General features: G+C 52.8%; 1 protein-coding gene and 1 long non-coding RNA gene across 2 annotated transcripts in view; one reads left to right on the forward strand and one right to left on the reverse strand.

Annotated features, from left to right (window-relative positions):
• Positions 1–13,317, forward strand: part of LOC107158653 (2'-5'-oligoadenylate synthase 3) — a 34,984-nt gene extending 21,667 nt beyond the window's left edge. Inside the window, exons 18-26 of the mRNA XM_015505136.2 lie at positions 2,163–2,341; positions 3,395–3,630; positions 4,012–4,156; positions 6,519–6,692; positions 7,848–8,130; positions 8,673–8,860; positions 9,785–10,023; positions 10,898–11,051; positions 12,091–13,317. Coding sequence (XP_015360622.1) covers positions 2,163–2,341; positions 3,395–3,630; positions 4,012–4,156; positions 6,519–6,692; positions 7,848–8,130; positions 8,673–8,860; positions 9,785–10,023; positions 10,898–11,051; positions 12,091–12,168 — 1,676 coding nt within the window. The 3' untranslated portion in view covers positions 12,169–13,317. The remainder of the gene's footprint in view (positions 1–2,162; positions 2,342–3,394; positions 3,631–4,011; positions 4,157–6,518; positions 6,693–7,847; positions 8,131–8,672; positions 8,861–9,784; positions 10,024–10,897; positions 11,052–12,090) is intronic.
• Positions 13,318–16,429: 3,112 nt separating this feature from the next.
• Positions 16,430–24,801, reverse strand: LOC125611289. The gene is made up of 3 exons (XR_007341445.1): positions 24,299–24,801; positions 18,406–18,835; positions 16,430–16,872 (listed from the first exon to the last, which is right to left on the reverse strand). It is a non-coding gene; the product is annotated as an uncharacterized LOC125611289 (long non-coding RNA).
• Positions 24,802–25,260: the final 459 nt, after the last annotated feature.

Consider the following 25,260-nt stretch of genomic DNA (forward strand, 5'->3'; position numbering starts at 1 on the left):
CCGCCCGCCCACCCCTACTCCAGGCCACTGAGATGTGGCCATAGCGCCCTGAGGGTCTCCCTACTCCTCTCCCTCTGCACCCTGCAGATGGGTTCTATCTGTTCCAGCACAAGCATGGTTCTGACCCTCTCCATTGCACCCTTGACCAGATCCCCACAGGGCAGGACGCTGATGGCCTAGTGGCCCTGCGGGCTCACCCCACCCCAGTCTGCTGCCCGACCTACCACGTGCGCTCAGCCCAGACTGTGGCCCAGGCTCTGGGGCCTCATCTGGAACGTTCTTCTGCCCGCCTTTTATTTTTTGGTAACTCCAACTCACTGTTGGTTCCTGCGCCTGATTTAGACCCGCTTCCTGTAGGCTCCGATAGTGACCTGTGTGTCCCCAATCATGAGCTATGTCACTGACATCCAGATAACTTGTTCTGCCTCTCCTAGATGGTACCATCATGAGGACAGGTACATGACCATCCTGTGCTTCTCTGGATGCCAGTACAGCGTTCATTATCAATAATCATTGTTTGGCAGTTGGGTGGGTGGGTGGATGGATGGATGGATCGATCTTCTGATTGATGGAGGGATGATGGATGGAAAATAGATGGATGGAGGGATGTGGGTGGATGATGATGGAGAGGTGATGAATGGAGGGATGATGGGTGGAAGGATGATGGAAGGATGATGGATGGAGGGATGGTGGATGGTGGAGGGACTTAAGAATACTAGAACAGAGATCCAGCCTCTCCTTGCACATGTGGGGAAATGGAAGGAAAAGATGTCCCCAGGGCCACATGGCCAGGCACAGACAGTACTAGAATCAAAACCCAGGGCGTCCAAGCCCCTGGCCACGGTGCCTTTCATCATTAAGGAATTTCTGGATTGCACGGGACTTTGAAGAACAATAGTTCCCCCATCTTCTGATAAGGTGAGGACATACACCCATCCCGAGGACTCCCTGTCACAGAAAGGTGACCTGGCCAGAGAGAAGGGCATCAGGGCAGCCCTGAGTCTGGTCCCACCAGGTCCCGTGTCCACCGACTGTAAGATCGGACTAGAGACAGCAGCTTGCAGGGCCATTAGGATGTTAAGGGCGTGAGCCTGCGCCTGCCTGAACCGCGGGCTGGAGTCGGGGCGCAGAGACCCGCGACTCCAGCTTACAGTGGATCCTGCGCGCTCTGCGCTCATTCCCGGCATCGTGGCTGGCGGCAGCGGCGCGCCCTCTGCTGGGTGCACCCTGTCATGCCAGGACAGTGCGAGAAAGAAACGCACGTCTCCCCACCTGTGGTACCCAGAAGCCACCGCCAGATGGTGGTAGAGCTGCACGTTCCAAATCGAGATCCCTCTCTAGGCGAAGAGAGAGGTTTTTGCTTTTGTTTTCCTTTGTAGGCAGAGGGTTGAACTCAAGGCCTTGTGCATGCAAAGCAAATGCTCTTTCCTCCTAGTCACACCCCCAGCCCAGATCTCTTCTAGAAGGAAGCAATAAAGGTTGTCTTCGGAATTCACTGACAGCTCTCTTTACTAGAGAGCAGCCTAACCAACCTGGCCGCCCTTTACTACCAGGTTCTGCAGTCTTCCTGCAACTCACCTCTCCCCAGGGCCTTCCACCCAAGCCACAACTATGCCGGCTCTTTGACCCATCCATCATCCATCCACCCTCATCCATCCACCATCCCTCCCTCCGTCCATCCATCATCCCTCCCTCCGTCCATCCACCATCCCTCCCTCTGTCCATTCACTGGACATGTCTGTATTCCCGTTTCCTCCTCTGTAACTCAGCTGTGGCAACTGCACTTAATCAAGAATAGTTTGGTGATGTTGCATTAAGGGCATGGACCGTGCCTAGCAGAGAGTCAGCACTCAATGATTACCACTGTGGGGAGGGGAGAATGCTCTTTGTTCAACCTCCTTGCTTGCCAATGACCCTGGACCCTGCCTGGGAGTCAGCAAATACCTGTGGGGATGCAGAAGAGCAAAAAGCCTCCTGCCTCCTCCTGGTTGTTGATCCAGATGTGTTTATATGTCACCTTACCTCTCTAGTCATTTCTGCTGATGATTTTCATCAGCAAACTACCTGTCGCAGTCACCTGTTATGGAAGCGCACCAGCCTTCCTAGAGATTGTCCCCCATCATTGTCCCTGCCTCTCTGAGCCCCGGTTTCCCTCTCCATAGGCTTCAGTGAGAATCCCAGCCCCTGGATCTACAGAGATCTCAAAAGAGCCATGGATGAGACCTCTGCCTACCCTGGAGAATTCTCGGTCTGCTTCGAAGAGCTCCGGAAGAAGTTTTTCAGCAAGTATCCCAGAAAACTGAAGGACTTGATTCTCCTGATAAAGTACTGGTACCAACAGGTAATTTCAAATTGAACATGTCATTACGATGTGCTTCCTTGTGATTGAGATGATGCACATCCAGCCAGGTTCCAAAGCTTGCTGTTATTGTTCATCCTCATCGGCAATTCCCAATCAAAATGGAGAACACTTTCTGCCTCCCAGATGCCATCTTGAGACCACCTTGGTCCATTATGCCCCAAACACCCCTATTCCAACATCTGTCACCACCAACCAGTACCGGGGATTGAACTCAGGGGTACTTGACCACTGAACCACATCCCCAGCCCTATTTTGGATTTTATTTAGAGACAGGGTCTCACCGAGTTGCTTAGTGCCTCACCGTTGCTGAGGCTGGCTTTGAACTCACGATCCTCCTGCCTCAGCCTCCTGAGCTGCTGGGATGACAGGCGAGGGCCACCGCACTCAGCCTGTTTCCGGAGGGTTTGCATCGCCTTTCTTTTGTCAACACGATATTTGGGAGATTCAGCCACATTGTTGCAAGTAGCGGAAACGTTTTCTTGTTTCCAATGGTTCCATTTTGTGAATATACCACATATTGATCTTTTCTACTGCTGATGGGCATTTGGGTCATTTCCAAATTGGAGCTATTATGAATTAGGTTACTCTGCCTATTCTCCTGGGTGTCTTTTATAAATTTAAACACTCGTTTCTCTTGGGTAGGCACACGGCGGTGCCATGGCTAGGTTCTAGGGTCAGCATACGGTTGTGTACATGTGTGCGTGTTCACACAACCACACGGAACACATATGTGCATATGTATATCTACAAGCCTGGGATCCATATGAAATACATACGGGGAGTTTTTAATTCACTTCATTATGGCCAAACAATTTTCCAGAACAGCTACACCAAGTTATATTCCCATGAGGGTAGGTGAGAGTTGGGGTTGCCCGACACTCTGTCCAGCCTGGGGTTGGACAGTGCCTTCAATGTTAGGCCTTCTGGTGGGGACAGGGACTTCTTGTAGACTCCGGATTCCTTGATCTCGGACCCCAGGGCACAGGGGGAACTAGGTCTCAGCACAGCCCTTGCTCTTGTCTCTTCCCACAGTGCCAGAAAAAATGGGGGATTTCCTCCTTGTTCTCGGGGTATGCCCTGGAGCTCCTCACGGTGTATGCCTGGGAGCAGGGGTGCGGAGCCGAGGACTTCGACATGGCCCAGGGCGTCCGCACTGTCTTGGGGCTGATCGAGCAGAAGGACCTCCTGTGCGTCTACTGGACAGTCAACTACGACTTTGAGGACGAGACCGTCAGGAATGTCCTCCTGCAGCAGCTCCGATCTCAGAGGTGGCCAGCCTGCCCCGCAGTCTCCCCCCACAGGCCGCGCGCCAGGCCTCAGGCCTTCCCCCGTGGCCCCCGGGGGCTGAAAGTGGGGACCTGGCCCATGCTCTTTGCTTCCCAAACTGTGGTCACGCTTTGTCCTAGAAACAAACATGGCAGCCATGCTGGGGCAGAGGTGCAAAGGGGAGAAGGGGTCAGGAGGAAGGAGAAACCCCTGTGTCCTCGGTCGTTGGACCCTCCCTGCCAAGCAGTGGACACAGGCTCAGAGAACCGACTGTCACAGAAAGAGCCCTAGCAGCCCAGGGGACCCGCAAGAATCCAAATCTGGGTGGCAGCTGCCCACTCTGTCCTCAGAACTGACGGGTTTTCCTCCAATGGGACTCCCAGGCCGGTCATCCTGGACCCCGCCGACCCCACCAACAACGTGAGCAGACAGGGTATATCCTGGCCGCGTCTGAAGGAAGAAGCCAGGCTCTGGCTCTCTTCTCTCAAGCAGAGCGGCGAGGCGCCGAGGCTCTCCTGGAATGTTCTGGTAAGAGGGTTTTCCACACACGGCTTGCTCCAGGCTGTCGGAGGGTCCTGCCGACCCTTGGCTCGGTCACTGGTCCTGAGGCCAGATACCCCAAGTCAGGGTGTGTATAGGACGTGCTCTCTCTGAGGACGCTGGGGAAGAATCCCCCCTGTCCCCTGGCCTCTGCGGTTGCTGGCCCTCCCTGGGCTATGGCAGCCTCTGGTCACCACTGCCTCCATGGTCACCTGTCCTTCTCCATGTGTCTCCATGTCCTCTACCCTCTGTGTGTCTGTCCAGCTGTTTCTCTTCTCATAAGAACAAGAGCTGCATTGGGTTAGGACCCACCCTGACCTCTCTTAACCTGACCACGTTCAGAAAGACCCCATTTCCAAGAAAGGTGCTGCAGGTCAAAACCCTGACGGCTCTTAGGGGGACGCGACTCAACCTGTGACACTGCAGGGCTCTCCTTTCCCACAAAAGGCCTGGGAGGCGTAAACGGGAACAAAGAGCAAGAGGGGACCCCAAGAGAAGATGTGAGCAGAGCCTAAGAGAGGGGGCAGGTCCCCCCTGGGGACGCCCAGCAGGCTCTCACCCCATGCAGCCGGCGTGGAAGTTCTGGGGGAGGAGACAGAGATAACCCCCAGAGGGACTGGCCGGGAGACAGTCCGGGTGTGGATCCCTCGGTACCCTCAGAGCCTGCAGAGGGGACGACGCATGGAGGACATTCCCGGGTCAGACCACTGGGACTATTCTGCCTCCGTGAGAAAATTCATCTTCTAAGGACAAGCAGATGGAGCAAATTCCGCATTCTGCAGACAAGGGACTGATTTACCCCCAATTCTATGGGAGGCAGGAACTACACCCCTTTTGCAAAGAAATCTGAGGGCTGTAAATGAACATGTGAAGGAGCTCACCTGATGAAGGAGCCCGTGCCTGAGGAGGTTCCCTAACTGGACCCCCGGGCCCTGCCCCAGCCCCCCTCGCTCTGGAATCCTGGTCGTGGCTCCCTCCCCCCAATTTTCATGACGTTTTATTCTGAAAAGCTTTCAAACATAGAATAGTGGCAGCGATGGTCCAGCGGGTCTCTCTGGGCCCCGACACGGCTACACAGATGTGCCACATTGACCACATCTTCCACAGGACATGCATGTCACTATCACCACAGGAGTTTAGACCTGGACATTTGTGACTAGGCTACCAGACACCTTCCTACCTGGACATTTCTGCTCCTCCATAATCTCCAGGCCACCAGCTAATGCCACTGGGCTCATATGTTTTTACTGTCTCAATCCAGTCCATTTCTAGATCGCGTCCAGTACTCCGAGAATATCCTCTAGAACATTCTATCCCAGAGCACAGGTCGCGTTGGTTCTTGTGTCTCCCCTATACCATCTTGGGCTCCTGCTTTGGACATCTGTGTCTTGCTCTTCTCCTGCCTCTGTGTCCAGACTGGGGACCCTCCCCCCCTCAGCTACTGAGAATAAGTCAGGAGCCCAGGAGCCGCTGAACAACAGGAAGGCTCACGTGCATGTGTGCACACAGTCACGCACACTCACACACACTCACACACACAAACCCTGCACTTCCAAGTTTGCCCTCCAGGGGGAGCTACCCCAAGAATTCTGAGGTCCCCTTGCAATATCTTTGGACAACCAAGGTTAGCTGTTGACCATGGAGCTGAGCGACATTCGCACCTCCAATGGGCTGGTCAGTGCTGGGCAGGGGAAGGACCTCATTCCTCAGAACAACGGGTGCATCGCCCCTTAGTGCAGCTGCCTGTCTGTTTAGTGCCCCAAGCTTAGTGGCTACAGCAACATGAGTTGACTCTCTTACAGTTCTGGGGAGAAGCAATCCCAGATGGCATGCCCTGTGCCGGAACCGAGGCGTCGCGGCTCCAGGGAAGGATGTGTTTCCTGGGCTTTTCGAGCTTCTCAAGGCTGTCCCAAGTTTCTTGACTTCTGGGCCTTGCTTCCTCCACCTGCAAAGCCAAGAGCCTGGCACCTTGCTGTCTCTGTCTCTGCTTCTGGGGCCGCCTGGCCTTCTTCAGCTCTAACCTTCCTGCCTGCCTTGTAATCTCGGGACTCCCTGGACCAGCCGGGTGATCAGGCTCATCTCCCCACCTCCAAGTCCTCACCAGCCCGTCAGGAGCGGGACCCAGATCTCTCCAAGGTGGTAACTAGAGGAACTAGCAGGGTGCTCACCCCCGGGGGATTCGGGTACACCCTAAGCTCTCAGGTGCGCTCCTGAGGTGAAGCCACTTGAGGGCCACAGACAGGACAGCTGCTGCTGACCGGGGGAGGGCGGAGACAGATCTGGCACAGTGGGGAAGGCAGCCCCCCTTGGCCGCCAGGAAGGCTCAGCCCTGCGTCCCCCACTTTCCCAGCCAGCACCACTCTTCATGACCCCCGGCCACCTTCTGGACAAGTTCATCAGGGACTTTCTCCAGCCCACCAAAGACTTCCTGGATCAGCTCCACAGAGCCGTGGACGACATCTGCACATTCCTTAAAGAAGATTGCTTCCGACACTCGACCACCAAGGTCCAGAAGGTCATCAAGGTGAGTGCAGGCCTTCTCTCCAGGTTTGCTGCGGGCAGGGGAAGAAGTGGGACGGGGCATCACTGTGGCTTTCCAGGACTCAACCTGCATCAGAAATCTGAGACTAGGGAACTGGGACTAGGATGCTAGTCTTTAGGGCTCATGTTTCACCCTGTTTCCTAGGGTTGCTGGCCATCCTTGGTACTCTTGGGCTTGTAGGTGCATCGGTCCCATCTCTACCTCTGTCTTTGTATCCCCTCTCTGACATGTGTCTTCTTCTTTTCCCTTCCAAGGACACTTTCCATTGGGTTTAGAATTCAGAATGATCTCATCTCAAGATCTTTAATTTAATTACATCTGCAAAGACTCTTTTTCCCAATAAGGTCATGTATCAGTCAGCTCTCCGATACTGTACCAAAATGCCTGAGACAAATGAACTGATAAAGAGAAAAGGTTTGTATTCATAGGATCAGAGGTTTCGGTGCATGATTGATTGTCCCCATTACCAGTGGTGAGGCAGAACATATGGTGGACCAAGCCACTCAGCTCATGTCTGGGAATCAAAATACAGAGAGATAGGAGGAGGCGGCATTTCTATAATCCCCCCTGGGGAATGCCCTCCATGACCTAAGACTCCCATAGCCACAGCTCTTAAATTTCACCAGAAATTGAATGGAGGAGGAGGAGGAGGAGGAGATTAAGAAGAAGTTAAAGCTGTGTAGCAGAGAACTAAGCACCTCCAAAGCCTAAAATACTTACCGTCTATCCTTTGATGGATTGTTTACTGACCCCTGCACCTTAGTTATGAATATTCATCCCGGGGTCCCCAGACTGCAGAAGGAGACTGGCCCCTCAGAGAACAAATGAGAACTTACAACGTAACAATCACCCTGAGTTTGATGTCTTTGAGGAAAATCTGTGAAAGCTGAGGATTCTTTAGGAAATGAGAAGTGTGGGGGATCCATTGCTATTGTCCCCCGGTGGGATCGGGGCACCCGATCCTAACGCTCTGTAAATCTTAACGCTCTGCTCTGCTTTGGACTCCGCCCTCACTGGACCCTCATTGGAAGCTGCCCTTAGTGACCTCATGAATTAGCCCCAAGTGGTGCCAGACCGTGGTGGCGAGGGCCTCAAGAGCCAGGAGAGCCTGGGTCTCACGCCCCCTCTGTCCCCCAGGGAGGGTCAGCCGCCAAAGGTACGACCCTGAAGACCGGTTCCGACGCCGACCTGGTGGTGTTCCCCAGCACACTTCAGAGCTACACCTCCCAGAGAAACGAGCGGGGCAGGGTTGTCCAAGAGATCCGCAGGCAGCTGGAAGTCTGGCAGCAGAAGACGCAGTTCGAAGTGACGTTCGAGATGTCCAAGTGGAAGGCCCCCAGGGTGCTGAGCTTCTGTCTGAAATCCAAAAATGTCAACGAAAGCGTTGACTTTGACGTGCTGCCCGCCTTTAACGCACTAGGTGAGCATCCCCAGAGCCCAGCTCTGGAGGAGGAAGATTCTAGATGCTGGAAGTGGTGGGTGGTCAGGGATGGAGAGAACCAGCAAGTACAGAAGCAAAGTGCAGAAGAGGGACCAGCAAACTTTTTTTTTAATCTAAAAGTCAAGATAGCAATTATTTATATTTTGAGGACTACGGGGTATCTCCCTGCACTCAACTCGGCCTTTATAATATGAAAACGGCCATAAGCAACACATCGACAAATACTGTAGCCTTGTTCCAATAAAACTTTATTTACAAAACAAACAGGGGGTCAGGTTTACCCCAGGGACCAAGGTTTGTGGATTCCAGAGCTGCACTGTTCAAAGCTCATTCTTCAATAATGGAAGTTGTCTCCAGCTGTGTTCTAGATCGACCAAGAACTTGAAATAACCTCAGAAAACATCTCATTCCTCTGAAGAGGCTGCCTGTGCCTTAGACATCAAGATGCAAATACTCTGGTACAGTTCAGCCTCATTTCCTGGGACTGTATGTCACAAAATGTTTTAAAATCTTTTATCCAGGTCAACTGCATTCCGGCTCCACACCCAGACCCCAGGTCTACGCGGGACTCATCGATCTGTACAAATCCTCTGACCTCCAGGGGGGAGAGTTTTCTACCTGTTTTACCGAACTGCAGCGCAATTTCATCCTCTCCCGGCCCACCAAGCTGAAGAACTTGATCCGCCTGATGAAGCACTGGTACAAACAGGTATGCTGGCCCCGGCTGACCGCCTGGCCATGACCTTTACCAGTGAGATGTGGCCGGGAAGCCAGCCCCTGCCCCGTTCTCCCACGCTGGGGACTGGGCCGCTCCAGAGAACCTGCCCATGGCTGAGCCGGGTGTCTGTAACGTTCCTGTCACTAACTTTATTTACTTGGGCCAGGCATGCCCTGCCTCCTGCCATCAATTAGCCAAAGAATTCAGCAGGAATCCAAGCCACCAAGGGAGGACGGGAGTTAGGAGTGACAGGCCCGCGGGTTGGCAGGTGCCAGCGTGGCTTCTCTGCTGGTCGGTTTCCACAGGGGGTAGACACGGGCACCTCCTGGCAGGCAGCCTGCAGCCGCAGGGGAGGAGGCTGGCTGCGCTGTCTGTACTGGGCAGCCCCTCTGTGCTCGATTCCACGGTCCCGCACACAAGGTCCTTTCCGAGTGTTTTCATGATGGCAAACGTCCAACGCGCGACCCCGGCTCCGGGAGCTGCCCCTTGCTGCTGTGGCCCCTACGGCCTGAACACTGGGCTCTGCGGTCTTTGTCCCAGACAATCAAAGGTGGTGGGTGTGGCGGTTCAGAGGGCTCTGGTGTGACCTGGAGCAGTGTCCTTCCCCTTGACCCCGCCTTCTGATTTCATCTGAAGTGGACATCATGGTGCCCAGCTTTGGTGAGATTGGGGATGATGCGAGTAACATGCCCCAGCCCAGGGTTAGCCCCTGGTGGGGTTCTGGCCACGGCTGTGTGACTGTCCCAAGAGCCCCAGCTGCTAGACAGTATTTAGACCTCCACGGGGCAGAGCACCTGCCACCAGCGTCATGGTGACTCCGTCGCTCCGCCGTGGCCCAGCCGCCCATGGGACCCTCGAAGAGCTCCTGGGGCGCGTTCTTACCAAGGTCATCTGATGTCCCTCCCTGTCCCTCAGTGTGAAAGAAAACTGAAATCCAAGGGGTCTCTGCCCCCGAAGTACGCCCTGGAGCTGCTCACCGTCTACGCCTGGGAGCAGGGCAGCGGGTCGGAGAGTTTCGACACCGCCGAAGGCTTCCGGACAGTCCTGGATCTGGTCACAAAGTACCAGCAGCTCTGCATCTTTTGGAATGTCAACTACAACTTCGAGGACGAGACGATGCGCACATTCCTTCTGACCCAGATCCAGAAAACCAGGTGCCCCTCTATTCTTGATTGACTGGTTCCCTCTGATGCTCTTGCATCCTCTTCCTCCCCCTGGACCCTAAGTCATTCCACATGTGACCCTGAGCAGCGAGGTGCTGACAGCACGGCCACCCAGTCCCCAGGGATAAAGTCCTAGGGGCGGAAGGAAGTGCTGCCCGGGAGGAAGAGGGGCAGGGCTCTTATCCACCTGGGTTTGTCAGCAGGTCTGAGAGGATGGCGTTGGAAGAGTGTCCCCAGAAAGGACGCTGTCCTCCACAGGTCAATTTGTTATTGGGGGTTTGTACTAGGTCAAGTTTAATCTGCCCTTTCCGACCTTCAAGAATAGACAAGGAATCTCAGCACATGTCCTCAGCAGCGGGGACAGAACACCAGAGGCAGGAGGAACAGGATGAGAAAAGAAAGAGAGAACAGAGGAAAGGGGAAGCCGGGTGGGCTGGGGGGCAGGGGGACCTGCTCCACAACATTGTATTTGGTTAAATGAGGACTCGGCCTAGAGGGGACAGTGACATAGAGTGGCACTGTGCTCTCTGTGTAGAGTAACAGCTTCCAAAACATCTAGCAGATCCTGTGATTTGTGCCTGTGATCCCAGCTGCTAGGGAGGCTGAGGCAGGAGGATCTCAAGTTCCAAGCCGGCCTCAGCAATTTAGAGAGGCCCTAAGCAACTCAGTGAGACCCTCCCTCTAAATAAAATACAAAATAGGGCTGGGGATGGGGCTCAGGGGTCAAGTGCCCCTGGGTTCCATCCCTGGTATAAAAAAAAAAATTGCTGTAAGTAGGACGGGGCCTCAAATTCTGAAGTCACCAGTTTGGAAAGAAATCCTCTAGGAATTAACCAGCTTCTCACACCTTCTCACCCTCCTACAGGCCTGTGATCTTGGACCCAGCAGACCCCACGGGTGACGTAGGAGGTGGGGACCGCTGGTGCTGGCATCTCCTAGCCAAAGAAGCCAGGCAGTGGCTGTCCTCTCTCTGCATGAGAGATAGGGCCGGAAACCCCGTGCAGCTGTGGAATGTGCCAGTAAGGGTGATCTGAAGGAAGTGGCCCCCCGGGACGGTCCCGTGTCAGGCTCGAGTCAAGGAACTTCTCTGTGAGCTAAAGCAGCCATGTCCCCTTCCCCACCCCATCACCAGTAACCACTGCACATCTCGGCAAGCAAGAGGCCACCAGGGCTCCAGAACAGCTCTGGAGCCCTTCCCTGTGTGGTTCCCTCGGCCTCAGCACCGCTGACGTCAGGGCTGGGGTGCCCTCTGCTGGTGGGGCGGAGGAGCTGGATCAAGAGTCTGAGCAGCACCCTGGTCTCTACCCAGCAGGTGCCAGAAGCACCCACCTCCCTAGCCAACCAAGTCTGCAGACATGGTCACATGTCCCCCACGGGAGCGCAGCTCTTTGTGGCTTCTGGCTCCACCCTGTTTAGTGGGTTTCTGGAGTCGCGGCCCCGCGTGTCCACAGACAGCAGGTCCCCCTACTAGGAGGGAAGAACTAAAAGGGGAAAGATAACCAGGGGTGGTGAGCACTGGGATTTGGCTGGGGACAGTGGCACACACCTGTGATCCCAGCCACTCGGGAGGCTGAGGCAGGAGGATCACAATGGTCTCGTGGCTACAGAGAACCAGGGTGAAGATGACCATGGCTGTGGGTTGGGTCGGTCACCCAAGAGTGGGGGCTTCCTGCCACCCTGATCTACCCTCAGGCCCTCCCGCCTGCACCCTCGGCCACCCTCCCCAGCCCTCATCCCTCTCTACAGCAGGGCTTCTCCACCTGGGCCCTGGGGTAGGGGAGTCTCATTTCAGGGGCTAAGCAGCACCCCAGCTCTCTACCCAGATGCTGCCACCCAGGTGGAACAAGACATTGTCACCTGTCCTCCAGGGAGGGAATTTGTCCCTGGGCTATAGAGCAATCCCCCTGCTTCCCCTTGTTACCAGAACCAATAGCACCAAAAGAGTGTCTCTGGCCACAGTCTCGTCCCCAGATACGGTCCCCAAGCCTCTCCTTCGGCTCCTTAGCAGGGGTCGTCGCTGCACAGGATCCTCATCTCCTCCGCTGTCCACTCCCGCAGACAGTGCAGACGCCGGGCAGTTGCGGAGCTGGGCTCTACCCTGCTGTCTGGGTCAGAAGCCACTCCATCCTGAGGTGACGCGCTAGAAGACCTTCTAAGGCCATCTGGAAATTGCTCTGAAAGAATCCGGTCCCCCAGGCTCACTCCACCCTGCTGGGCCTCCCCGGTGTCTTGGACCCCCTGAAAACAAGGCTGCAGAGCCCTTTCCCGACTCCCACCTGGTTGGACCCCATGAGGCCGGTGACCACCTTGAAAAGCCTCGGCCCTCAGCCGCCCTCTCTACACCCCTCAAGGACCCTCGCTGCACCCCCAGAGTGAGGCTCTTCTCCTGGCCCTTGGTCCCTTCACTCTGAGCTGTTCTCACAACCTCCCAGCTCAGCCACCATCTGTCTGTCCCCTTCCCTCCACGCACAGACCCTCCCTGCCCCACTGCTGTGGTGTCCCCCAGCCGGCTGCCCGCCAGCCCTGTCCTGCCATGGTCAGCTCCCCAGGGCTGTTCCTCCCCCCACCCACTGCCTGTCTTCCCACCCGCCCAGGAGACAACAAAGCATCCCACCCGGCCTTTGTGCCCAGGGACTGGCATAGAATTTCAAAACCAAGGAATTTCCTGACAAAAGTGTCTTTTGCATTCATAACGAACCCCCTCCACCATCCCTGAATTTCAGCTAAGAAGGTGACTCCTAGCTGGTGCAGTGGCACACACCTGTGATCCCAGTGACTTGGGAGGCTGAGGCAGGAGGATCAAAATTCAAGGCCAGCCTTAGCAACTTAGTGAGGTCCTTTCTCAAAATAAAAAGGTCTGGAGGTGTAACTCAGTGATGGAGCATCCCCAGGTTCAGTTCCCAGTACTGCAAGAAGAAAGGAGGAGAAAGAGCCTCAGAGACCCCAGGGGCACTTAGAGCATGTGGAGGGGGGGCTTCTCGAGCCAGAAAGACCTCCCACGTGGGAGCTTTCTACACCCCCGATCTTCAGGAAGCAGAGGGAACTAGAGATTGAGCTCAGTTGTGCAGTCGGTGATCTAACCAATCTTGCCCAAACAGTGGGGTCCAATATAAACTTCTAGGTCATGAGGCTTTGGAGCTTCCTGGTGGGCAAAGACTACAGTGTCTCAGGAGGGTGGCATGCCCAACACCAAGGGGACAGAGCTCCTGAGCTCAGTGTACCCTGTCTCTCTTTATCTGGTTGTTCACTCATATTCTTTATCATAAAGTGGTGATTGCAAGCAAAGTGTTCTCCTGAGTCCTGAGAGTCATTCTAGTGACATATGAGACCTAACAGGGTCAAAGCCCCAAGTTTGTAGCCAAGTCAGGCAGAGGTGTGGGCAGCCCGGGGAGCCCATGTGGGGCTGCTGTCTGAAGTCAGGCTGGACGTGCTGGAGACCTTGTTCTTAACCCGCGGCCGCTGCACCCACTCCAGGCTAGAGTCTGAATTGAATTGAATTGCAAGATGGTCTGTGGGTGTCAGAGGATCAGCACTGAATGCACCGCTTTCATGCCAATGCCTTCGCTGCACTCAGTAGAGGGTTGAATTCATTAGGAGCCAAGCTAGACGTCACAGCGACCGGCAAACGTGCAGTCCTTGGTCCTTGCAGGATGCAATGAGGGCACCGACCCTTTTGCAGAAAAAAAGTCAGTAGCTGGGGCTGGGGATATGGCTCAAGCAGTAGCGCGCTCGCCTGGCATGCGTGCGGCCCGGGTTCGATCCTCAGCACCACATACAAACAAAGATGTTGTGTCTGCCGAAAACTAAAAAATATATATATATATATATATTAAAATTCTCTCAAAAAAAAAAATCAGTAGCTGATGTCAACAAATGACCTCTCTTGTACGATCTGTATTTCGGGATAAACAAGAAACCATATTGATGAGGAAATTGTATTCTTTTACCCAGAAGAATTCTCTTTCACATATGCAGAGAGGATGCAAAATCAGAAACACCGTCCCAGTGAGACCTTGGATGAGACGCTCAGGCAGAGCCCCAAGGCACGACACGAGATGCTACGGGACCACGCAATGGGAGTATCACCTCCCAGGTCCACAGTGCAGTCACAGCACCAGTGGGAGGGAGAGGGGGAGGCAGGGTGGAGATCAGCGGCAGAGCATGGGATCAGGGTGCCCAGGCCTGGGGGTGCGTACCCAGAGGTCAGCGTGGTGCCTCTAGGCGGAGGCACAGACCGTCCCGTAAATGTTCTTGCCAACTTGATTTTTTTTTTTTAATTTGGCACCATCATGGGCTCCAGGACACAAAAAGAACTGACTTAACAGATTCCAGAGAAGATGCACAGGCCAGAGAGACTTCATAGAAAGAGACGAAGAAAACAGGGAGAAGCCCAGACAGAAACATGGAAGGGTAGACATGCTCCCAACCCCAGGGTACATGAGCCAGGATCGTCACAGGAATCCAATGAAGGACACCTAAAGGTCAAGGTCCAAGGCCAGGATTCATGCTTGGCTACCCTAGCATCCCGGTCCCAATGGTATCAGGGAAAGTAAGCAGAGAGGAGAAGCACAGCCCTTGGGGCAAGAGGAATTTGGAAGAGTTTGAGCAGCAGACCAAGAATGAGCTCACCAATGGGGACGATTTGTGGTTAAAAGGACCACCGGGAGCCAGGTGGTACTTGCCTGTAATCCCAGTGACTCTGGAGGCTGAGGCAGGAGGAGCACAAAGTTGGAGGCCAGCCTCAGCAACTCAGTCTCAAAATAAAAAGGACTGGAGTTGTAGCTCAGTAATCAAGCGTCCGCAGCTTCCAATCCTCAGAAACAAAAGGAGAAAAGAATCATTAGGAGCCTGAATAGCGAGGGCTTTGGTGCATTTCCACTGAGGGTGGTTCAAATCTGGGCGGGAAAGGCCTTACCATTTATCCGTCATTCATGGGCATCAGAGTCCAGGAGAGCCCTGGACAGGGAGAGGCACGGGAAGCTCTTCCCTGGCACCGCCCTGTGTGAGTTGGGCTAGGTCCCCTGGAGTGGGGTGTAGACCTCGAAGGAGGAATCCGGCTTGGATGAGAGCATGAGCAGCCCGGCAGCTCCACCCAGCTGGGATGGTGACCAGAGCCCTGGTGTGGCACTTCCCTGGGCTGCGAGGCACCCAGGGAATGTCCCCTATTCCCAAAGGGGCCAGAACGTGGGGTCACCCTCGCAGGGCGGGGAGTAAGCACCAGAAGAGGACAAAGGCTCAGCTGTGCAGGGTTCCAGCAAGGAGAGGAGGACGCGGTCAGCACAGAGGGTCCCTCTCCAGCCCTCAGGAGAAACCCTGACTGGGGGGGACGGTCCCCAAGGTGGAGAGCAGGTCGACAGGCTTTTTGAAGGCTGTGGCCAGAGTGATGTCAGAATCATGGAGGACTCGATGGACAGCTGGGACCACCTGAGCTGGGCCAAGCCCCTGCTGAGGGTGGGGGAGAAAATACTGCTAAATCCCCAGAAAGCCTGGGAAAGCACGGAGTCAGGCCGAGTGACACCCCCACAAACATGTCCACAGCCTTGCCCCTGGGGCCATAAGCACGCCACCCCACACAGGGAGAGGGCTTTGCAGATGCCATTAACCCCGTGGACCTTGAGGTGGGGAGCTCATCTGGGCTTATCCAGGTGGGCCCCGTCCAAACACATGAGCCCTTAAAACAGGGACTCTTTCCCAGTCAGAGTGAGAGAGGATCACCGAAGAAGAGACAGGAGATCCTAGTCACCGCTGCTGCTGGGAGAGGAAGGAGACCGCGAATCTGGGAAGGGGAAAGGCAAGAGCAGAGACCCTCTTCTGGGACCTCCAGAGAGGAACGCAGCCCTCCAGCTCCTTGATTTGAACCCACTGAGACACATTTCAGACTCCTTGCCTGCAGGCTCTGAGATAACAAATATGTGCCTTTTAATTGTTATTGCAACAACAGGAAACTAATGCAAGAAGCAAAATGATCACCCATTTCTTTCTGAGACTGCTAAACTCATGTAGGACTCTCACCTGGCTGAGCCTAAGAAGCTTAAAAGCCACGTGTTTCTTATCATTTCCAGAACAATCCATCATTCCGAAGTACACACACCAAAAAAATGCAATGATCATGAAAGAATTGAACTGAAGTGTCGCTGTTTATCAGTGTTTTAAATGTTGTTTTATTTTGTTTTTGGTATTGGGGATTGAACCCAGGGGCACTCAACCACTGAGCCACATCCCCAGCCCTTTTTTATATTTTATTCAGAGACAGGGTCTCGCTGAGTTGCTTAGGGCCTCACTAAATTGCTGAGGCTGGCTTTGAACTTGAGATCCTCCTGCCTCAGCCTCCCGAGTTGCTGGGATTACAGGCGTGCGCCACCACACCTAGTTGTGTGTTTTAACTTTCTAACTTTTAATTTCCCATGACCACAGGCTAAGCAACATATTTATTCTGTTTTTTTCCCCAAGGCTAGAAGTTTTTTAGAAACATTTCTTCCCCTTGGAAGCCAACTGAGAATCTCCATTTGAGGCGGGGTTTCCATTCCAAGGGAAGACTCCACAGCACGGAGCTCTTTTTTATTTTTTAAGTATACATTCAAAAGAGGGAAGAAAATGGGAGTCATCTATAAAAGTGCACCCCTCCCACACATCCAGAGAGAGGAAAATAGATGACTAAAAACTCAAAGTCAGAAGGAAGCCCAGAGAACTTATTTCAAGGAAATACTTAACCGGTGTTTTAGACCAGAAACCACCCCGTTTCCTCTTCCTGGGCAGACAGGAAGTCAGCCATGTCTCCTCAGCCTGCCTTCCAGTCACCCGGTGGATCATGTGGTCCTGGGACAAGGTTCCCAAGAGGCCCTGCCAAAGAGCAGATAGAGACGTCACCTCCGCCCACGAGGGTTCTTCACTTCTGATAGTGAAAAGAATTTCTAGATGCGTCAAAAGCAAGGCATAAGCAACAGCCAGACAGCCCAGAGGCGGACCAGGGGAGAAGACAAATGATGGGCCCAGGGTCAAGTTCACGACTTTATATGTGATTTTCCTGGGAAGAAATGTGCGGGTCCTCAGGCAAGCCTCTTTGGAAATCAAGTCCCCTGACAATCATTGGGAATGCTCCCCTTGGGTCGACCATCCTACCTGGGAATCATTAGTGGACACATTGGGTGAGCCTTGGAATATGGTGATGTTTAAATTAATTGTGGTTTTGTTCCAGTTGATCTGATGCCAGCACACTGTGGGGGTTTCTTCATTCCATCTAAAGGAACAAGCGAGACGGGTCACTCATGCCTGTAGATCCCGGCCCAAGGGGTCCCTTCTTCTTTCTCTGGGAGCCCACCCATCTCAGTGCGACTGGTTCTGAGCAATGAACTGTGAGCAGAACTGGCCTCGGACTTGCAGGCTGAGCAGATAGGCTGAGCTGGCCTATCTCCCCGCCATCTTCTCTGCCACAGAGACCTGCCACTCATGGGTTCCAAGAAATGGAGAGGTTTGTCCTGACCTGAGCCCTATTGGCCTAAGTGAGAAGCGGCCCTTTTGTTGAGTGAAGCCCCTGATGTCTTGCGGGTCGGGGGTTCCTCTCTGAAGCCTCATCTGGACCGTCCTCAGGAACACTGGGGCTAATTTTCTTTTCTCTCTTCTGATTCCCCAGGGATGGAAATTCATCGTGAGGAAGGCCAAAAATCGGTTGTAAGAAAAAAAATAAGCCATCTGAGTGTGGGATGAGAAAATCTGTTCTCCTGCTAAAGATGCACCAGCTCTCTCTCTCTCTCGCTCACTCCTGACACACTCTGCATTGTCCAGGTAAAAGGAAGCTGAGACCCAGAGAGAGGGGACTCGGGCAAAGACACAAGTCCATCAGGATCAGAGCCAGGATTGAACCCAAGTCTCTGGCTGCAGAAGGCAGGATAATGGCCCCCTAAGGTGTCCCTGGTCTGCATGTGTCACTTTATATGGCACAAGGTTCTAGAGATCCAAAGTCCAAAAACAGTCTCCAGGCAAAGTCAAGGTGTTGGGGGGCTGGTTCCTTCTGGGGACAGTCCCAGAAGCTGCCCGGCCTCTGGCATCCCTCCACCTCTTTGGTTCCATGGACTAGGGATGCGTTTCTCCTGCCTCCTCTCAGGAGGGCTGCTGGGGTGACCTCAGCCCCACCAAAGCTTATCACCTCAAACCCTTTAGACCAGACCCACCCCCACTGTCCCAGGTTCCGCTGATCAGGACATGGACATCTTGGTGAAGGATGGGGACTGTTACTCAGTTCACCACGGGGTGGGGCACTTGCAGATGGTTGGCATTCATCCCTGGCACTGGAGGGAGAACCCAGAATGTGGATGTAAACAGACGCACAGGACCAATGACTGAGCCTGGTCTCGTCAATCCTTGATGGCTCCTGACCTGCACCCGGCTCTCTCTGAAGACCTCCAAGCACCAAGAACTTCCTGCTTCTCTCTACTCTTATTCCTCCCAAGCCACGCGGTCTGTAGGTCCTGAAGAGGGAGGCGAGAAAAAGGGCAGCCAGGTTCAGACCTGCCCATTCCACAGTCCCAGTGCCAAGCACCCTGAAGCCACTGTACTCCCAACGCTCCAGCAATGTGGGGCTCTGGGGGCACAGCTGACACCCATATCCCCGTCCTTGTCCCTGGAACAGGAATAGTCACACCCAGTTGCAGCTCGTAGCTTCCTGGTGAATTAGGAGAGAGGACATGTCTTCATCTCTGCTTTGTCAAAATACCGACAGGAAATGAGCAAAGAAAAATCCATTGTCCCTCCTGCTTTGCCCTCCCCGCACTGGGCGGCTTTCCTCTTGCAAACTGGAGACTCGAATCTGCAAAAGAGACAAAAGGACACCACGCAACTCCTACCGATTCATGTCAGTCTCTAAATGCTGACGCCCCACATTCCAGACACTCTCCTGTGGATGGCAGCTGGCAGAGCAGAGGGACCGTGTGCTTGCAGCCTGCCCCCAGGCCGCGACACCCAGAGGCACCTGAAATTCCAGCCCCGATACTCATCTCTTCTGGGACTGTAACACATGACCACAGACTTAGTGGGTTAACAACAAAAAAAAAATGCCCTATTATAGTCCTGGAGGTCAGAAATCTAAACCAAGCCTCACTGGTCTACAAGCAAGGCTCACCAGACATGGACCTTCTGGAAGCTGCAAAGAGAAAATCCATCCCACGCCTCCTCTGGCTTCTGGCAGCTGCCCACCTTCCGTGGCTACCAGTTCCCTTGCTCCCATCTGCTTCCCTGGGCCTTTACCTTCTCCTCCCAGAGCTCCGGTCCCACGCCCCAGAGTCCCTGGGTAAGACCCGTTCCTGAGGCTCATGCCCGGGGGACACATAACCCACCCAAGAGTCATTCTACCCTCCTCCTGGACCTACTTCATAATAGCCCAGGAGCAGAAAGAAGCTGCAGGTCTCAGCATCAGAAAGGGGACGAACCGTGTTGTCACACACACACACACACACACACACACACACATGACAGGATGGCACTGGGCCCAGCAGGAGGGACACAGCTAGCGGCACGGCGGCTGCTGTAGGGTGAAACCGTGTTCCAGGGGTTCCAGGGGTCGCCCGCGTGACTCCACGTCCTGAGGTTCAAGAACAAGCAAGACGCGTGTCTGAGGCAGAACTCGGTGATGGATGGACGGTCAAGGCTGGCCGTGGTCAGGGAGGCCGGCTAGAAAGGACACCGGAGAAGTTCCTGGGGGGACGGAATGACCTCTTGGTCGGGATGCTGGGGACGTGGGCGCGTTCATTCATCTAAGTTCATCCAAACACACTTAGGACTCAGGCATCGTGTGGGATGCAGGTTGTACCTCGATGACGGTCATTTTTTCCACAAAAGACCACATATCTGAGGGTGGTCTCGTCATGAGGCTGGAAACCCCTCGCTATCTAGTGACACCGCAGCTCTCACGATGTGCTAGTGCAGAGCTTTACACACGCACTCATGGTGACGCTGGTGGGAACTGACCTCCCGCAACGCCAGTCAAGCACCTACAATCACGTGTGGCACATGATACCTGATGGTGACGATAAATGGTGATGTCACTGGTTTGAGTATTCCCTGTACCAGGCTCTCATCCTCATATGAGGACACGCTGCTGCTTATTAAAAAAAGGACAGCAGGGGTGGAGCCCAGGGGCAGGGCCGTCGTCCAGCCCCAGCCCTGCAGGAAAAATGACCAAAGAGTCGGCCGTGTCGGCCGGTCGCTGCCTGGGCCACCCGTGTCAGCCACATCCCTCGATCCCTCAAGAGACCAGTGTCCTCCGCCCTCTGGGGTTGAGTCAGTGCCCTCCGGGAGGTTCACAGGATGAGGAGCCCCCCCATCGACACAGTTTTCAGAACAGATCACCATTGTTAAGTGACACGTGGCTGTGCCTGTGCCGTAAGAGGAGGTCATGAGAACGCAGCCCAAGGGAGGAGGGCACTGGGGGGCCACGTGGAGCAGAGTGAAGCAGGAGGAGCTGGGGAGGCGCCCGTCTCTCATCACAGCAAGATCCCAGGGCCCGTCACCCAGCGAGGCTGGCCTGGGCCAAGGGGAGGAGACCCGGGCCGCGGGGCTCAAACCCTCTGAACCTGGAGCCAGATGCACAAACCATACCTCTCCTCAATCTCCAAAAGTCTGCCTGCCCAAGTCAGTGAAAGGCTAGGTGTGGCGATGTGTGTGTGTGTGTGTGTGTGTGCGCGTGCGCCCGTGTTTTCTTCTTAGGTACTAGGGATGCAGCCAGGCCCTTGCCCACACGAGGCGAGCACCCCAGCGCTGAGCTCCACCCCAGATCTTTACTTATTTATATATATATTTTAGGAATGCCCAAGGACTGCGATTTCAGAATGTTTGAAAAAGCTACAGTTACAGCTCCGTGAGTTTTGAGTGACATTTTGGGTGATGTCAGCTAGGAAAGGGCAGAGGGTGGGGCAGTTGGAGAGGCAGCTCCAGGATTTTCACCTTACGTCCTGGCTGGCTCCCTCCCGCCTAGACCCCAGTGCACCTTCCAGAGGGGCCAGTCGGAGCGGCCGAGCCTGTCTACACTGGCTGAGGAGAGAATCTGGTGTTTCCTGGGCTATGTCGGGTGCTGAGAGGGGAGAGATGAATGAATCAGGCAAAGGGAGAGACTCGGTGACCGTGAACCATAAACCATAGCATGATTTTTTTTAAAGGCATCCACGGGGCCAAGCTTTTGACATGTGACTCTGTTGGACAAACCAGTTCTTAGCTGTTTCCTCGAAGGGATCGGCCACACTATAGTCACCTCTCTGAGAAGCTGTTCACCATAGCAACAGCCACAGACTCATAAAGCAAAGCCCTGAGATGCGTGGAGACACAGAAACCGCCACAAGCACAGGAGGGTTCAAGAGCCCACCCTCAGGACAAGGAGGTCCAGGGAGCCAGAGAAAACACGCAAGTGAAAGATCTGAACAATGTGTCCACGGGGAACCGTAGAGAGGCAGGCTGGACTCTAGCCCAGGTAGTGGACACACCTTTTCAAGAAAACCTGGAAAAATCACTAGAACTCATCAAAGGCCCACCAACACACACACACAAATAACAAATGACATCCTCATGTCTTAATTCAGTAAAAGGAGAAAGTATTAAGAAATTTTATAAAAGGTATCTGCAGCTAGAAATGCTTGAACTTTTTATTAAACAACTCTCAGATAAAGGAGAAACTGTAAAATGAAATTGCAGAATTTCTAAAGAATAATAAAAATTCAAATACTGCCAATCTGGGGACACACTTATCGCAGTGATTAGAGGGAAATACCTAAGCCTTCAACGCTTTTATCCATAGAATAGAGGATGATAATCGATTAGGGAAAATTTCCCAGCTCAGAGTGCCAGGGAAAAGGACAAGAAATTCTAAAACAGAGGCTGAAGAAGGAAATAATGAAGTTAAAAGCAAACATTGATGAGGTAGAGAATAGAAAGCAGTACATCTAATTTATAAATCAAAACCCTGCTTAAAAAAATCATCAAGTAGGCAGAACACCAGCTAATGTAATAAGAAAAAAGACAGAAGACACACACCAAGAAACGCAGAATAAGAAGGGACAAGAAAGAAATAACTATTGAGACAGAAGAAAGTTTTAATATCTTAAGGGTTGAACTGCCAGGTCGGTGGCGCACAACTATAAGCCCAGCAACTCAGGAGGCTGAGGCAGGAGGATGGGAAGTTTAAGGCCAGCCCCCCTTAGTGAGACCCTGTCTCAAAATGAAAAATAAAAAGGACAGGAGATGTGGCTCAATGGTAAAGCATCCCTGGGTTTAGTCCCTGGTACGAGAGAGAGAGAGAGAGAGAGAGAGGGAGAGACAGAGAATAGCATCTCCAATATGACCCTGTCTTAATCAATTACATCTGCAGCGACTCCATTTCCAAATAAGACCACATTCTGAAGGCCTGGGGGTCAGGCCTCCAGCATATGGATGCGGGGAGTACAGTCCATCTCCACCCCGGGACTGTGGGGAGGGCTTCACCCCAAGCCATCAGATACCGTCTATTGGAGGGAGAAAAAAAACTGGAAAGAAGTTATCTCCATTTGTAAGCAATGTGATCGTGTGTCTGTAAAACAAAATCATCAGCAATAAAATTGAAACAATAAAATGCTTTGATGAAATAGCGAGATATAGAAATAACATGGCGGAAGCCAAGTGCCTTCACGTGCACAAATAACCAGCGAGAAGATAGAAAGGTAGGGAAACCCACTTATGATAGTAACTAAGCTGAAATACTTGGGGATCCACATAACAAAAAAGTTGTAAAACCTACTGGAGGAACACTTCTAGAACATTCCTGAACGGCAAGCACAGTTGAAGGTACAGGAAAACACGCTTGGATCTTGTATGGGGCAACCCAGCACCATAGCAATGTCTCTTTTCCCTTGAACAAGGTATAAATTTAAAGCAATCCGAGTTTTTAAAAAAATGGCAACATGCCCCGTAGACAAGCTATACTAAATTTTGTGTAGAAAAATAAACTTTCAAGAATAAGCAGGAAAACAGTAAAAACAACAACAACAAAAAAAAAACCCTATAAATTAAAATAGTGCACTACTGGTACACAAAGAGATAGGAAGACCGGTGGGATCGAAATCCCAGGGACAGACGGAGCACCCATGGGACTTTACCAACGATAACTTCAGAAATCAGAAAATTATTAAGAATGATGGGCTCTGAGGAACTGTTTTTAGATCATTGGCGACACATTAGAAGAAGAGAAAACACATTAGAAAAGAGAAAATTATTGCTCATCTAATAATCAACTCTCACTGCATCCCAAAATATGTGCAAGAAATGAAACCGTAAAGTACCAAAAAAAACAGGTGAATTCCTTTCCTAACGTGGAAGTCGAGAAAGACTTTCTAACTGCAACTCACAATCCAGATGCAAGAAAAGTAAGCACTGAGAAATTGACTGCATAGAAATCCAAACGATTGGGTGTCCAAAAAAAATAAAAAAAGACCACAAACAAAAGACAATTTGCAAATGGAGAGAAAATGTTTGCGGTAGAGATCACAGGTAAAGGGTTAATATTCCTAGTGTGTGTATTTGTAAGAGCTCTTAAAAACCAGGAGAAATCAGTGACTTGGGAGGCTGAGGCAGGAGGATCACAAGTTTGAGGCCAGTTTCAGCAACTTAGCAAGGCCCTAAGCAATTGAGTAAGACTCTGTCTCAAAGTTAAAAAATGAAAAGGGCTGGGGGTGTGGCTCTGTGGTAGAGCACCCTGGGTTCAATCCCTGGTACAAAAAAGAGAGAGAAAGCAAGATATATGGACAGACAACTTTATGTATTTTCAAAAAAAAAAATGTATGTATGTATATCTATATGTACGACATAATATCCCTTGTATATCTGAAAAGATTTCTCATTGGGGGTGGAGCCCTCAGGAAAGGAGTTAGCGGCCCTCAGTGCACACCCTGTCTGTAGGCGTCTTGATCTTACATTGTGGGAGAGAAGGCAGCACAAGTTCCTAAAAAGAGTCAAAAACGTGAATGCCTATGAAATTTTGTCCCCTATTGCAAAATGTCCTCCTAAAGAGTTAAACCAGTCTTCATTCCCCCACCGTGTAGTAGAGGCCAGTGATCACAATCCTGCCAAAGGCCCCAGAGGGCTGAGATTTCGACACATGATTTCTGGGGTGTAGGCATGCAGGCCCCAGAGCCCTGCCCGTCCAGCACAGGAGAGCATCCACACAGAACTCCCGCAACACACCGGGGCCTCCTGAATCAGAATCTGTGTTCTTATGAAAGACACAGATTTCTGGCCCCTGTCCCAGACTTACCTAATAGAAGCCCTGGGAGGAGAGTCCAGGAATCTTCATTTGAGCCATTGTCCAAGGACGTTATTAAGTTTTGAGAACAGATGACAGTTGGCTCTTTATAGTAATGGAGGTTGGTCACTTCCAAAATGGCCCCATGAGCCACCTCCTGGCAGTCACATCCCCATCCTCTCTCCAAGTTGTGCCTGGTGACTTTGCTCCTGAAGAATAATCTAGGCAACTGGGATGGGGTGATGGTCCCCAGGGGAGGTCCTGAGAACTTGCCCCACAGCCTTAGACCAGCGTTCGGATGACAGCAGCCCCCATGGGTACCTTGATCGTGACCTAGAAAGGTCCTAGGGCAGGAATCCAGGGGGTGGTGCCCGATTCCCAGTCTACAGAAACTTGTGTGTCAGCCAGCTTCTCAGTACTGGACTAAAAGACCTGACCACAACGATTGTAGAGGAGGAAGCGTGGATTTGAGAGTTCATGGTTTCAGAGATGTCAGTCCACAGAAGGCCGGCTCCATTTCTCAGGGCTCAAGGGGAGGCAGGACATCACCGCGGAAGAGTGTGGTAGAGGGAAGCCGCTACATGGTGATCAGGAAGCAGAGAGGGACTCCACGCTCCAGATACAAAATATACACCCCACAGCCACGCCCCCCATGAACCCCTTCCTCCAGCCTCAGCCCACCACCTCCAGTTGCCACTCCGTCAATGCCATCAGGGACTAATCTGCTGAGTAAGTGAAGCTACGACCCAATCTAAACCTTCTCTCAGTGTCTCACACTTGAGCTCTGGGGGCACACCTCACATCCAAACCATAACACCATGAGATCCTAAGTGTCGCTTCAAGCTGGTACATTTGGGGATCATCCATCAGGCACGTGATTTCCCACGGCAGCCTAGAACAGCACAGAGACGGACAGCCCGAGAGGCTCCAGGCCTGGGAACTAGTCCTGGGTTTCCAAGGGTTTGTTTGCAGGA

This window comes from Marmota marmota, unplaced genomic scaffold (genome assembly GCF_001458135.2).
Source record: "Marmota marmota marmota unplaced genomic scaffold, marMar, whole genome shotgun sequence".
Taxonomy (NCBI): Eukaryota; Metazoa; Chordata; class Mammalia; order Rodentia; family Sciuridae; genus Marmota; species Marmota marmota.